At 45.1% G+C, this 15,443-nt stretch overlaps 1 protein-coding gene across 1 annotated transcript in view; it reads right to left on the bottom strand.

The window, feature by feature from the left end:
• The window catches only part of LOC139367023 (sodium channel protein type 3 subunit alpha-like), a 177,973-nt gene that overhangs the window by 111,024 nt on the left and 51,506 nt on the right, over nt 1-15,443 (bottom strand). Inside the window, exons 7-10 of the mRNA XM_071104908.1 lie at nt 12,500-12,563; nt 2,030-2,171; nt 1,588-1,785; nt 1,220-1,405 (exon numbers count right to left, since the gene is read on the bottom strand). Coding sequence (XP_070961009.1) covers nt 1,220-1,405; nt 1,588-1,785; nt 2,030-2,171; nt 12,500-12,563 — 590 coding nt within the window. The remainder of the gene's footprint in view (nt 1-1,219; nt 1,406-1,587; nt 1,786-2,029; nt 2,172-12,499; nt 12,564-15,443) is intronic.

The following is a 15,443-nucleotide window of genomic DNA, read 5'->3' as shown; positions in this document are numbered from 1 at the left end:
AAAATTTCAAGAACTTGGAAAGTTTCTTCAAATGAGGTCGCAAAAACCATCAAGCGTTATGATGAAACTGGCTCTCATGAGGACCGCCACAGGAATGGAAGACCCGGAGTTACCTCTGCTGCAGAGGATAAGTTCATTAGAGTTAAAAGCCCCAGAAATCAGCAGTTAACTGCCCCTCAGATTGCAGCCCAAATAAACGCTTCACAGAGTATATGTAACAGACACATCTCAGCATCAACTGTTCAGAGGAGTCTGCGGAAATCAGGTCAAATGTCTGCAAAGAAACCACTACTAAAGGACACCAATAATAAGAAGAAACTTGCTTGGGCCAAGAAGCACAAGCAATGGACATTAGACTGGTGGGAATCTGTCCTTTGGTCTGATGAGTACAAATTAGAGATTTTTGGTTCCAACCGCTGTGTCTTTGTGAGACGCAGAATAGGTGAATGGATGATCTCCGCATGTGTGGTTCCCACCGTAAACATAGGGGAGGAGGTGTGATGGTGTGGGGGTACTTTGCTGGTGACACTGTCCGTGATTTATTAAGAATTCTAGGCACACTTAACCAGCATGGCTACCACAGCATTCTGCAGCGATACGCCATCCCATCTGGTTTGCACTTAGTGGGACTATAATTTATTTTTCAACAGGACAATGACCCAAAACACACCTCCAGGCTGTAAGGGCTATTTGACCAAGAAGGAGAATGATGGAGTGCTGCATCAGATGACGTGGCCTCCACAATCACCAGACCTCAACCCAATTGAGACGGTTTGTGATGAGTTGGACTGCAGAGTGAAGGAAAAGCAGCCAACAAGTGCTCAGCATATGTGGGAACTCCTTCAAGACTGTTGGAAAAGCATTTCAGGTGACTACCTCAAGAAGCTGGTTGAGAGAATGCCAAGAGTGTGCAAAGTTGTAATCAAGGAAAAGGGTCGCTACTTTGAAGAATCTTAAATATATTTTGATTTGTTTAGCACTTTGATTGGTTACTACATGATTCTATATGTGTTATTTCATAGTGTGGATGTCTTCACTATTATTCTACAATGTAGATAATAGTAGAAATAAAGAAAAACCCTTGAATGAGTAGGTATGTCCAAACCTGAAAGCATACTATTAGATTCAGAATGTTTGTATTTATCCATGGTATTTTATCCATGTTGAAACATCATGATGAAATTTGAACCCATTAAGAATGCATAGTGATCATATTAACCCTGCCCCCATCCACTGTATCCACCTTCAACGTCGTCACGTATCCCTTCTCCACGTCTCCCCCATTCTCTACCTCCTCCACCAGTTCCTCCAGACTTCTCCTCCTGCTCTGCACCTCCTTGTGGTCAGGGAGAGCCAGGCCCGGGGACAGTTCCGGGGACATCAAGGATTCTGTATCCTGAGCTTTCTGAGTAGGAAATGCAAAGGGTCAGCTCAAATAGGCATAGTCCTTTTTCAGCATATTGTGTCATTCAAAATGTACTAAACTCCCATACCAGCTAACCAATTGAAAGAAATATCTACGGTCCAAATTCCCAATATCGAAAGCATCAACGCTTAAATTCTATGACGTAAAACCTTACGTCTTACCTGTGCTTCCCTCTTGAGGCGCTCCATGGCCAGCTGGAACTCTTTCTCTTTCTGCCAGGCCTCCTGGATGGTGGCCTGGTTCTGCTCCTCGTAGGCCATGGCCACAACAGCTAGGATCAGGTTGACCAGGTAGAAGGAACCCAGGAAGATGACCACCACAAAGAACACCATGTAGGTCTTCCCTGCTGACCGCAGAGTCTGGGGAGGGATGGATCGATGGATGGATGGTTTGGCAAAAAGTATGTTATAAAAGACAGAGGGTTTGATTTTTGCAAGTTAATGTTGGTTTAAGCTTACGTTTAAGATTGTGGAAGATTGTAGAAGACCTCCAAGACCTTAAATACATTACTGTAAACAAATATATTATTTTCTTCCAATGATCTTACCTGTATGTGGATATTGTTTGAAATGAACCTGGTCATTTCCTGGTGTCCATACTGACCTGGTGATAGAGGTTCTCCCAGTAGTCTTGTGTCATGAGCCGGAAGAGGGAGAGGAACGCCCAACCGAAGCTGTCAAAGCTGGTGTAACCATAGTTAGGGTTCCTTCCTGCCTTCAAACACTCAAACCCATCTGGGCAATGCCTGTAGAGAAAACAGAAAGAAAACATCAAGAAAATGTCATGTTGGGCCCTAGTCCAGAATCAAGGTCCTAAACCGTAGGAACTAATGTAGATCTTACAGAGCAAACACCAAACTGCATGTTGCATTTTTTGTTCTGTCAGTAGACCCAAATATGTCCCTTTACTACAAAAACGTAAACAAGGTCATACTGTATAAAATGATGCTGCAGATTGGATCCCATGCCAATATGCTGCCTCCTTAGTGTGTACAGTTCATGCACATTCACTGGCTTGTCATTGCCGCACAGTGAGCTCATCCCATGCCTGTTATCTTAGCGAAGGGTGGCCATTAAGATAAATAACCGTGTCCACAGGCCTTGAGCTTTATCCATGCGACAAGGTCCCGTACCAGTCGTCCCCATCGTGTGGTACAGATAATACTAATTCAATAAGCTGAAATATCACGGATGTAATTTACAGTTTATAAGCTTATCAGAGTATTTTGTGATTGTTCTTCAAATGTACATTATATAGTGGAACTGGTTTAGACATTTCCGTGACTAACTGTGTAAGAAACAGTTCAAGAGCCAGCGAGGGTGACGTAAGTTCAGAGCAATGCCACGGCACTGCAATGCCATTGCATGCCACCCCACGTTAGAAACCGTCCCCATATTCTTGTGACAAAAAGGTGAGTCACTCCGACCCCCGGCTTCTTCAGACGTGGACCGGGTTAGGGGGGCTGGGGTGAAACGGGTGGGCGTCAGGAAGAGCGTGGCTGGGGAGTTGAATGGACGTGATGCCACCAACCTGCTATCACGCCAATCCCTCTCCCCTTCACACCACCCCAGCCCTTCACCCATCCCTGCAATGCCCACTACAACCGCAGCCTGTTTGCCCGGCCAGGCAACACCTGTCTGTCAGCGGCCTTGGCCGTGGCCGCGGCATGCGGAGGGAGGGTGTGAGGGTGTGGGGCGATGGGCGCTATCACCCACCAGACACCTCTCTGTGTATCTGGCGGACGTGTCAATGGACATGCCCCACTTCAGACCCCCGGGAGGCTGCTAACGGGAGGCCTCAAACCCACCACACACACAATTCCCATACGGCGGCATGACATGTCTGAACTGCAGAATATCCTTTAACATTGTTTTTAAGATGCATTTCCTAGATTTCCAATTTCCAATTCTAAGTACACCCTTTTTGTGTTTTCTGTACATTTTTATCATGGGTGCATGTACACGTCCATAGTAACCCACCAAAATATGGTAGCAGAATAATGTTTTGTTATTTTTCTAGGGGCATAAATTCTTATGACCTTACAGGAAAACCAGGAAAGAGTGCCAGGGATTGCTATAACCTAACAATGCCTCACCCTGTAATTAAAAGTACCAAGTTTGGTAAATGAATGCTCTCACCCTATGTCTAATTGGACTGCACAGAAAGTGTCACTACAGCAGTCACACAAATGTAGCTGTTGCTGAGCCCCAAACATGAAACATCCACAGAATCAGACCACTTTTATAGGACACAAGCAATCGAAACGCCGCCTGCGGTTTGTGTTGTGATGAGTAACGTGTTGTATTGTTGTCAGAAAGAGAGAGAGAGAGAGAGAGAGAGATGAACCCTGACACAGAGGAGTCACTGAGAGTATCTGTCAGAGTAACTGCTTTCTCTCAGCACTCCGGCAGCTGGGGGTGCGATCGACCGCTATCCTATCTCTCGCCAGGGCACTGGGCATTCTGACATGGAGCTATTTTTGGCACCAGCAGTGAGCCCCGGTAACTATCCCTTTAAGAGGATCTGGGAAGGGGCGGGTGGGTTGTGGAAGGGTTGGTGGATGATGAACTATATCCCTGTGAGGATAGTGACTACCTGACGGTTCATCACAACACGCTGTTGAAAAGTTAGATGTGATGTACAGTTTGGTCTTTACTGTAGACCTAATACCTTGGAAACTGTCAAGGAGGCATCAGTACTCCACTGACAACAGTACAGAGAAAAAGAGAGGCCAAACAGATTGGCAGCAGCAAAACAGTGATGATGTGGTACACTTGGAATAAATGGTAGTAGTAGGCTGTTAAAAGTATCAAATCAGCTGGCGAGGATTAATTGAAACATCAGATCTCTATATCTGAGTACATGGCCCATATGACAAACAACAGTTCTGATGTGTGTTCATCAGATCAGACATGACACCTCCCCCCTCGCCCCATCCCTCTCCCTCTTATCCCAGCCACAGATGAGCTCCAATAGTTGATAGGATACAACATAAAAGTGAACAGAAGTGGGAGCAGGGGAGTGTTCCCTACGGTCACTTTGTGGAGGGAACATTGGCTTGGCTGTGAGTTGAGTCACCCCTTCCAACCCTTCCACCCTGTGAAACAACAAAGCCTGGTGGGGAAGTCTTCAAAGCCTGGCGGGGAGAGGAAGGTGCCCTCCTAAACCTGATGTTGTCACTGCTCAGATTTATGCCCAGGTTTACCAAGTCAGTGTTCGTTAGGCACAACATGGAAGAAAACTAACTGAAATAGGGAGGGACTACATAGACTTGTCCAACAAGAAATGTTCATTTTAGTTTACTATTGTGTGCCCTATTGAATATGATCCATGATTCTGCCCAGGCTGCTTCACCGAGGGACCAACCACAGGCTAGGAGTCCTTCATGAAAGCTTGCAAACGAAAACATTTTTGAACATTTTGCAGTGGAAAACATAAATGCGTGTTTCTTATTGATCAAATCGAGGTTGTCCCTCCCTGTTTTAGTCAATTTTCTTCTGTTTTCTGTGTGAACTGGATCGTGATGAAGAACTCTGCAATAGTCTTTAGCTCTTACACAACCACGCTTCCTCCTCAGGCACTGATACAGGCAGAGTGAACATGTGTACGTCAAGAAGGAAAATGAATAGTTTGGGTATGTATTTTGTCACTCCATAAGACGTGTTTTACCAAAATTACAATATTCACTGGAAATGTAAGTTAGATTTTTTTCTAAATTACATGTCCATCTGCTCAAGGCGTCCATAATGCTAGGCCCCCCTCATCTAAAAAAAAACATTGTCTTCATCCCAAACCATTAAGAAAAACTAAAGTTGACATTACAACCAGTTAGCCTAATATTAGAGAGTTCTAGGACTGAGGTCTATGAGAATGAAAGTACTTAACATTTCTATAGCAACAGTATCCAGGAGGTTGTTGCCCATGGAGATTGTTTTCTGTGATCTCTCCTGAGGATGTGGATTGGTCTCTCAGATTGGTTTGTCATGATTTATGTGGTATTTTATGCCTTTTCTTGTTCCCAGTGTAGCTTGTGTAGATTAGGACGGATTGTTTGATTAGGTTAAAATGCCATACAATATTTCCCATGTTAATCATGCATTTACAAAAAAGTTTAGATTCCTTGCATAATTATTTCATAGATTTTTGTGTTCTCTTATGTCAACTGGCAATCAAGTAAAAGGTCTGGAGAAACGAACAAACAATCAAGCGTCATATGACTTACTATTCTGTTTCTAATGGGCTATTTTGAGGTGAACCGGGTCAAATAATAGGAGGCGGACATACTCATGTAACATTTAAAGCATCTAAAATACATCCTACTTACAGTTGATTTATACTACCTCTTATCTTAATGAACATCATTTTACACTCTGTAATTACCAGTGTAATACATGCCTGCTGATGGGTTTTTATAATAAGAATATTTACAGTACTAAGAAAAGACCAGATCATCAAAGGAGTCCTTCAGCTGGTATCATAACTGGGCAATAACGGCACAATTGTTAGCATACCCGAGGACTATCTTAAAGTATTCTGTGAAGCCTCTCTGAATCGCCACCCTAACGATATAGGCCAGTGATAATGTCATTCGAAAAAAATGTTAATAGCAAAGCTAGCCAGCATTAATATCGACAAAAATAAAGGCCCTTCAACTTGCACTTGATATAAATGCAATTAGCGAGCTGTTACATTCAATTTGATGACTCATCAAGTAGAACTGGTGTCAGAGAAATAAAAGGAGTTAAGAACATGGCACATACAGAGAGCCTAGGGTGGGGGAGAGCCTAGGGTGGGGAGAGCCTAGGGTGGGGGAGAGCCTAGGGTGGGGAGAGCCTAGGGTGGGGAGAGCCTAGGGTGGGGGAGAGCCTAGGATGGGGGAGAGCCTAGGGTGGGGGAGAGCCTAGGGTGGGGGAGAGCCTAGGGTGGGGGAGAGCCTAGGGTGGGGGAGAGCCTAGGGTGGGGAAGAGCCTAGGGTGGGGAGAGCCTAGGGTGGGGGAGAGCCTAGGGTGGGGAGAGCCTAGGGTGGGGAGAGCCTAGGATGGGGGAGAGCCTAGGGTGGGGGAGAGCCTAGGGTGGGGGAGAGCCTAGGGTGGGGGAGAGCCTAGGGTGGGGGAGAGCCTAGGGTGGGGGAGAGCCTAGGGTGGGGAGAGCCTAGGGTGGGGAGAGCCTAGGGTGGGGGAGAGCCTAGGGTGGGGGAGAGCCTAGGGTGGGGGAGAGCCTAGGGTGGGGAAGAGCCTAGGGTGGGGAGAGCCTAGGGTGGGGGAGAGCCTAGGGTGGGGAGAGCCTAGGGTGGGGAGAGCCTAGGGTGGGGGAGAGCCTAGGGTGGGGGAGAGCCTAGGGTGGGGAGAGCCTAGGGTGGGGAGAGCCTAGGGTGGGGAGAGCCTAGGATGGGGGAGAGCCTAGGGTGGGGGAGAGCCTAGGGTGGGGAAGAGCCTAGGGTGGGGAGAGCCTAGGGTGGGGGAGAGCCTAGGGTGGGGAGAGCCTAGGGTGGGGGAGAGCCTAGGGTGGGGGAGAGCCTAGGGTGGGGGAGAGGCTAGGGTGGGGGAGAGGCTAGGGTGGGGAGAGCCTAGGGTGGGGGAGAGCCTAGGGTGGGGGAGAGCCTAGGGTGGGGGAGAGCCTAGGGTGGGGGAGAGCCTAGGGTGGGGAGAGCCTAGGGTGGGGGAGAGCCTAGGGTGGGGGAGAGCCTAGGGTGGGGGAGAGCCAAAAGGTGGATGTAAGTGAGAGGCAATAATCTTCACTTTGCAGTCAGGGTAGCCATTAACAAAGCCATTAGAGTGAAGCCAAAAAGCTTAAAAAGGATCAAATGTGACTAAAGTGGAGGGGCAAACCCACTAGCCCCCCCCCACACACACACACACACCACACACACCCCTACACCCCCATTTGGAATGCCAGATATAACTGCTCATGTCTATTGTATTTGTACTGAGTGAAACCAGCCTAAATGTATGTGCCAATCTATGACAGCGATTTTGTATTGGAAGGGATATTAAATAGAATGTTTATTTCTTTCGGTTTGATAAGGGACAGTAGTAGTTCTACGGAAGACCTGGGCCGTAGTTATCAAGCATTTTTTTCTCAGAAGTTTGATAAATATTGGCCCAGATCCATGTCCATTTTGATTGACAGGAAAAGGTTCCAGTGAGTGACAGCCAGTGACCAGCTGAATGTGGGACGAGCCTATGGGAGCATTGATTTCTACATTGACCCTATGAGACCGAGGTAGCCAGACCAGTAAACAAACACCACAGAGACAAACAAATACCATTGTCTGCCATGTATTTATCTTAAAGGGTGTTGTGTTAATACAAGCTCACAAATGGCGTTTAACATTTCATCTCAGTTCATCTCTACAGAAAAATAACATATATTATATACACTACATGACCAAAAGTATGTGGACACCTGCTCATCGAACATCTCATTCCAAAATGATGGGCATTAATATGGAGTTGTTCCCCCCTTTGCTGCTATAACAGCCTCCACTCTTCTGGCAAGTCTTTCCACTAGATGTTGGAACTTTGCTGCAGGGACTTGCTTCCATTCAGCTACAAGATCATTAGTGAGGTTGGGCACTGATATTGGGCGATTAGGCCTGGATCGTAGTGTTCGACGGGGTCTCACAGGAATTTGAGGTCAGGGTTCTGTGCAGGTCAGTTTTTCCACACCGATCTTGACAAAACATTTCTTTATGGACCTCGCTTTGTGCATGGGGGCATTATCATGCTGAAACATGAAAGGGCCTTCCCCAAACTGTTGGCACAACGTTGGAAACACAGAATCATCTAAAATGTGATTGTATGCTGTAGTGTTAAGATTTCCCTTCACTGGACCAAGGGGCCTAGCCCGATCCATGAAAAACAGCTCCAGACCATTATTCTTCCTCTACCTTTACTTTACAGTCGTCACTCCGCATTCTGGCAGGTAGCGTTCTCCTGGCATCTGGCAAACCCAGATTCGTCCGTCTGACTGCCAGATGGTGAAGCATGATTCATCACTCCAGAGAACATGTTTCGACTGCTCCAGAGTCCAATGGCGTCAAGCATTACACTACTCCAGCTGATGCTTGGCATTGCGCATGGTGATCTTAGGCTTGTGTGCGGCTGCTCGGCCATGGAATCCCCTTTCATGAAGCTCCAGACTAACAGTTATTGTGCTGACGTTGCTTCCAGAGGCAGTTTAGAACTTGGTAATAAGCATTTTTTCACACGCTACTCGCTTCAGCACTCGGTGGTCCCGTTCTGTGAGCTTGTGTAGCCTACTACTTTGCAGCTGAGTCGTTGTCCTAGACGTTTCCACTTCACAATAACAGCACTTACTGTTGACTGGGGCAGCTCTAGCAGGGCAGAAATTTGACGAACTGACTTGTCGGAAAGATGGAATCCTATGACGGTGCCACATTGAAAGAGTTCTTCAGTAAGGTCATTCTACTGTCAAACGTTGTCCATGGAGATTGCATGGCTGTGTGCTCGATTTTATACACCTGTCAGCAATGGGTGAGGCTGAAATAGCCAAATCCACTAATTTGAAGGGGTGTCCACATACTTTTGTATATACAGTGTATTTCACTTAACATTTGAGGCAGTTCCATCCTCTGACCACTTAGATGGGTGTTTGGCATTTTGTTAAAGAGTAAGAAATCATAGCACAAAAAAATGAAGATGAGACATTATTTAAGGCCATGTAAGGCCACAGTATTTAATACCTTTATTGTTCCATTTAAATTGAATCAATGGCTAAAATATGGCGACTAATTGGTCACCAAACTTCAAAGCTGATTTATGCCGTGTTCACGTGCTAGTCGGAAATAGAAAACTTGATCATTTCCGACTTGCTAACTAGTTGAACGTGGAACATATATAACTACAACCAGTTAGCAAGTCAGAGTTTCCCAGTTCCGACTAGTACTTGAACGCTGCATAAATCAGAACTTTGGAGTTTGCTGACCAATCACCATGCACCAGACAGACAAAGCTTAGAGCCTGGCTGTTTTATCATTCGTGGACACAAGCTGGAGCGTGCGATTGGATTGGATGTTATCTCTCAGAGAGACAGACAAATACATCCTTTGTCTCCGTGTGGCTGGAGGCAGATGTTACATTTACCGTGTCCCCAGCCCGCCATAACTCACCCCAAGGGACCATTACTCTGCTCTCCCTTTAGGCATTCGCCCAATAACACACAACCCGTATGTTTTTCCTACTTTCCATTACATCTTCAATAGATTCCCAGTCTCAGGAATTTTTAAAAAGAAAAGATGGAGGGGGGGGGAGATTAGAATGTTGAAATATCCCGGTATCAATTACAGCAGCTTTTTAAAGAACATTTTTAACCCTTTGTGGTGGGGGGTGTTGAAAGCATGAGCTAGCATCATGCGACATTGAGGGCATTGGAAGAGGCTTTCATTTGATGGAGACTGCCTGTGTGATTTCCTGTGTGAGTTCCTGGAAAAGACATGGATGAAATGTTGTTGGTATTCATTTTCCATCATTATTTTGTAAGTATAAAAGTAGGAGATTAAATTGAAAGTGGGGACTATTTTGTCCGCGTTTGTGGTTGGAGCAAAATGGAAACCGTGGTGCACATTAGAGCTTGGCACCCAACAGAATACAGATGGGTATTATTTACTTTGTAAAACCCTAGATCTTAGCCCTGGCACTCCTATCCTGCCACTCCTGCCCGTTGCTCCAAAATCACTTGGCGTTACAGGATTAGAGTGTTGGCATGACGGGTCATGCTAGTGTTGAGGGCATTCATTAATTCCATGTCTATGTAAAGTACATTAATTTGATGAGTAGTTGGGCTGAGAATGGGATTCAGAATGTCTCAGAACAACATCAGAATGATTCGGAAAGTTGCCATCTGATGTTAACTTGACGAATATTAAAGATGCCACCCTTATCCTCCCTGAAAGTGACTATCATGTTGTTGCTTAATTGCTAAGAAAGATGCCACACTTCATGGACACATTTTTCACTGTTGCATGCTCAGTGTAGTTGTGTTCAGGCCCGCCTTCTTTCTATGGATACAATTGCCACTGGGTATCCTAAAATGTACACAGTACACAGGGGATGTCAGAGGTCACATGTTGATATGCTAACTGCAGTCTCCCATGGCTCAACCCTTCATACTGTCATCTAGAGGGCAGCCGGGTACTAGCATGTCACACTCATGGCCAGGGTGATGAGCCGACACGTTTGGTGATTTACCCCCAGCCATGCAACATGCATGTTCTCCCAATTGCCAAATCCTGGTCCAGAATACATCCGTTTTGGGTTGAGGTCAATGTCATTTCACTTCAGTGAATGTGGGAGATATATTAAGGAATTGTAAATTGACCATTATTTTCTGAGATATTATTATTAATTTTTTGTTGGCCCCAATCCTTAAAACATGAAGATTATCCAATGTCAAAGTGACACACACCAAAGTTATTAGTTGAACTAAATGACTATTTATAAACTGGGCTTACTTATTTTATATATACAGTACCAGTCAAAAGTTTGGACACACCTACTCATTCAAGGGTTTTTCCATATTTTGAACTATTTTCTACGTTGTAGAATAATAGTGAAGGCATCAAAACTATGAAATAACACATATGAAATCATGTAGTAACCAAAAGAGTGTTGTGGATGGCCTCCACAATCCACAATCACCCGACCTCAAGCCAATTGAGATGGTTTGGGATGAGTTGGACCGCAGACTGAAGGAAAAGCAGCCAACAAGTGCGCAGCATATGTGAGAACTCCTTCAAGACTGTTGGAAAATAATTCCAGGTGAAGCTGGTTGAGAGAATGCCAAAAATGTGCAAAGCTGTCAACAAGGCAAATGGTGGCTACTTTGAAGAATCTCAAATATAACATATATTTTGATTTGTTTAACACTTTTTTGGTTACAACATGATTCCATGTGTTATTTTATAGTTTTGATGTCTTCACTATCATTTTACAATGTAGAAAATAGTAAAATAAAGAAAAACCCTTGAATGAGTAGGTGTGTCCAACCTTTTGACTGGTACTATATTATAGTTTTTTGGTTACGGCATCGGGTATTTCCAGGCAGTCTCCCGTCCCAGTACTAACCAGGCCCAACCCTGAACAGGCGTGTCCAGGGTGGTATGGCTAAAAGCATATTTTTTTTACCCTGTTTTCTCCCCGAATTAGGTCCCTTGGCTCATCTTTGCATCTCCTCAATAGGGTAGCTGGGCTTACTTCTATACACATTACTCCAACTGTGCTATATAACTTGGGGTGCACGCATCATGACAGCAAGAATATCTACAAAAAACTGTGGGATTCGGTCCTTCTTGGATCTGCAAGCCTACTGTGTAGCGCACCAGTGTCAATCTGCATGACTCAAAAATGCATTATCCCTCTGAGCTAAAGCCTAAACACACATTAGTGCTAACACGTATTCCCGTCCAATGCAAGCTTACTCATCAAGCATAGTTTGAGGAAACCAATTCTGGCATATTAGCAACGCAACCATAGTTAAAGTCACTGTCAAGGCCCACTAGCTTGTTAAAGCCTTTTGGCTCTCACAGGATGGATGGTGGTTGATAAGCCCATGGTGTCGTCTCTCTACAGCCTGAGGGCAGCTGAGTCGCCATCAGTCGACCATCACTCCGTCTTGCTGACTCACACCCTCAGAGCCAGGCTATCTCTGTTGACTTAGCCACACAGCGACAGGCATCATCTCAGCCACCTAAACCCTAACCTCAGGGCCCCTTTGTGACATCCTCTGGTACTGCTCAACAGCATGTACTAGACTAGAGCATACAACACGAGGCTAAGGTTCATGAGGCTATGGATCATGAGGCTATGGTTAAACCATCTAGAGTACAAGCCACCGTCACACTAGCCTGGTGGTCCGGTCTGTTTGGTATTTCGCCAACCCTTCTGTTTTTGTTCCTTACCATGCCAAACAAGATCAACAAGAGGGGAGCTGGCTACAACACATACAGAGTGGTACTAACCTCTCTTCACAGTGATGCACATTCATATTTATTGGCTATTGTTCACTGTCATTTTCTTTAGCAATAGAACGAGGAGAAAGAGCAGTGTCACTTACCCAGCATCACTCCCGTCCCCACATATTAAGGCATCCTTAGCTCCCTCCACTTTGTAGTAGTTGTCTGAAAAGGGGAGAAAGATTTTTTTTGTTGTTGATTACATTGCTCCAGTATTGCTGAATGTGCCCAAAAGCATTAGCATCTCAAGGTTAAAAGTATTTCAATGGTACTCAGACCTTATGACCAGAATGCCCTGCTTGGGGAAAGTTGTTTATTGACTGTATTATATTAATCACTGATCTCAAATCATCCCACCCTTAAACAACCCACTGGATGTAGGATTTTAATCATTTATCAAATTAAGAAAATGTTAGTTGTCACGGTCGTCCTCCTCTTCGTCTGAAGAGGAGAGGCGAGAAGGATCAGAGGACCAATATGCGGCGTGGTAAGTGTCCATGGTAAAATCTTTAATAAAGAAAGACTGAACACTATACAAAAGAGTAACAAAAACAATAAACCAAATTCGACCGTGAAGCTACAAAATGAGACCTGTGCTGACACAAGCCACTAACATAGACAATCACCCACAAACAAACAGTGCAACCCAGGCTACCTAAGTATGATTCTCAATCAGAGACAACCAATGACACCTGCCTCTGATTGAGAACCATACTAGGCCGAAAACATAGAAATGCCCCAAAACATAGAAAAACCAACATAGACTGCCCACCCAACTCACGCCCTGACCATAATAAATAAATACAAAACAAAGGAAATAAAGGTCAGAACGTGACAATTGTTTTGTGTTTCCCCCAAGCTTTTAGGGACCAGTAGCCTGGTGATGTGATTTGTAGCGGAGCCTGCTTGAAGTTAAAGGGAGGGTGAATGAATGAATGAATAGCATAGCAGAACCCAGTAACTGAGTTGCTGCCGACTCCCACAAAAAAAGATGAGTCTTACATTTTGACAAGTGTGTGTTTTAAAAAAAAAAGAGCTATGCATTGTTGCTGTGTTAAAGAAACAATTATAGATGCAATCTTAGGAAACAATATTGAGCTGTTCTTTGTTTTTGCCTTGTTTGTTTGGCTGTGGTGTTTACTATCATTACATCATGATGGTCAGGCGTCATGTGGTCTCGTCATGTGACAATCATTCTCCATTAGAGGAACGTCAGTCCATTTAAACATCTGTGCCACGTCAGTGTTGTGCAGCAAAGGTTAGCACGCAATGATTTGTGTTGGTGAGGGTGGACCCTAGTAATCCCATCGCTGCAGGGTTGTCTCTGTTATTGCCTGTTTGGATAGGTCAGTACAGAGGACAATGGAACAGAACACTGCCATGTCCTGTGTGTCCATAATGAGCCTCAAACAACTGCTGTGTGAGCCGTTTTCTAGAATACACATTATCCTCTGCAAACATGTTATGCTATGGCTGCATGTAACGTTTGGTTGACGTCACTGTCACACAACAACTGTAAGACTTACCCAAAGCTAAGAGACCCACAACCAACAACATGACCATATTAGTGCAGTTAAAAAACATCAATCACTACAATTGCATGTGAACCAGACCTGGGTTCAACTAGTTGAAATCGTTCAAATACTTTACCTGTGTTTGATTACGCTTGGCTGGCGCAATGGAATCAATGGAAGAGTCCCAAAAGTGCAAACTCTGTCCAAGTGGCACTGCAGGCAGGTTAAAGCAAAAACTGAGAGTATTTGAAAGATTTCAAATATTGTTTGAAACCAGATCTATATTACAGCATGTTCATCTTATACACTAACATATAATCTACTGCTCTAGTGTTGTTAATTTTTTCATATTTCGAGGATACTTCACATATCATATCACACGTTAATAACACACGTAGCCTTGAGTAAAAGCTCAACATCACCAAAACTTTAGGCAGGCCCAAGCTATTGCATATGTCTAATTACATTGTATCAGTGGCAGGGAATATAAATTTGATCATATTACTCCAGTGCTAGCCTCCCTACACTGGCTTCCTGTCAAGGCAAGGGCTGATTTCAAGGTTTTACTGCTAACCTACAAAGCATTAAATGGGCTTGCTCCTACCTATATCTCTCTGATTTGGTCCTGCCGTACATACCTACACGTACGCTGCGGTCACAAGACGCAGGCCTCCTAATTGTCCCTAGAATTTCTAAGCAAACAGCTGGAGGCAGGGCTTTCTCCTATAGAGCTCCATTTTTATGGAATGGTCTGACTACCTATGTAAGAGACGCAAACTTGGTCTCAACCTTTAAGTCTTTACTGAAGACTCATCTCTTCAGTGGGTCATATGATTGTGTGTAGTCTGGCCCAGGAGTGAGAAGGTGAACGGAAAGGCTCTGGAGCAACGAACCGCCCTTGCTGTCTCTGCCTGGCCGGTTCCCCTCTTTCCACTGGGATTGGTTCCCCTCTTTCCCTATTACAGGGGCTGAGTCACTGGCTTACTGGGGCTCTTTCATACTGTCCCTGGGAGGGGTGCGTCACTTGAGTGGGTTGAGTCACTGATGTGATCTTCCTGTCTGGGTTGTGCCGTGGCGGAGATCGTTGTGGGCTATACTCGGCTTTGTCTCAGGATGGTAAGTTGGTGGTTGAAGATATCCCTCTAGTGGTGTGGGGGCTGTGCTTTGGCAAAGTGGGTGGGGTTATATCCTTCCTGTTTGGCCCTGTCCGGGGGTGTCCTCGGATGGGGCCACAGTGTCTCCTGACCCCTCCTGTCTCAGCCTCCAGTATTTATGCTGCAGTAGTTTATGTGTCGGGGGGCTAGGGTCAGTTTGTTATATCTGGAGTACTTCTCCTGTCCTATTCGGTGTCCTGTGTGAATTTAAGTGTGCTCTCTCTAATTCTCTCTTTCTCTCTTTCTTTCTCTCTCTCGGAAGACCTGAGCCCTAGGACCATGCCTCAGGACTACCTGACATGATTACTCCTTGCTGTCCCCAGTCCACCTGGCCGTGCTGCTGCTCCAGTTTCAACTGTTCTGCCTTATTATTATTG

This window comes from Oncorhynchus clarkii, chromosome 15, assembly GCF_045791955.1.
Source record: "Oncorhynchus clarkii lewisi isolate Uvic-CL-2024 chromosome 15, UVic_Ocla_1.0, whole genome shotgun sequence".
Classification (NCBI taxonomy): Eukaryota; Metazoa; Chordata; class Actinopteri; order Salmoniformes; family Salmonidae; genus Oncorhynchus; species Oncorhynchus clarkii.
Note: the sequence above shows the minus strand (reverse complement) of the source record. Positions and strands in the feature narration are given on the sequence as shown.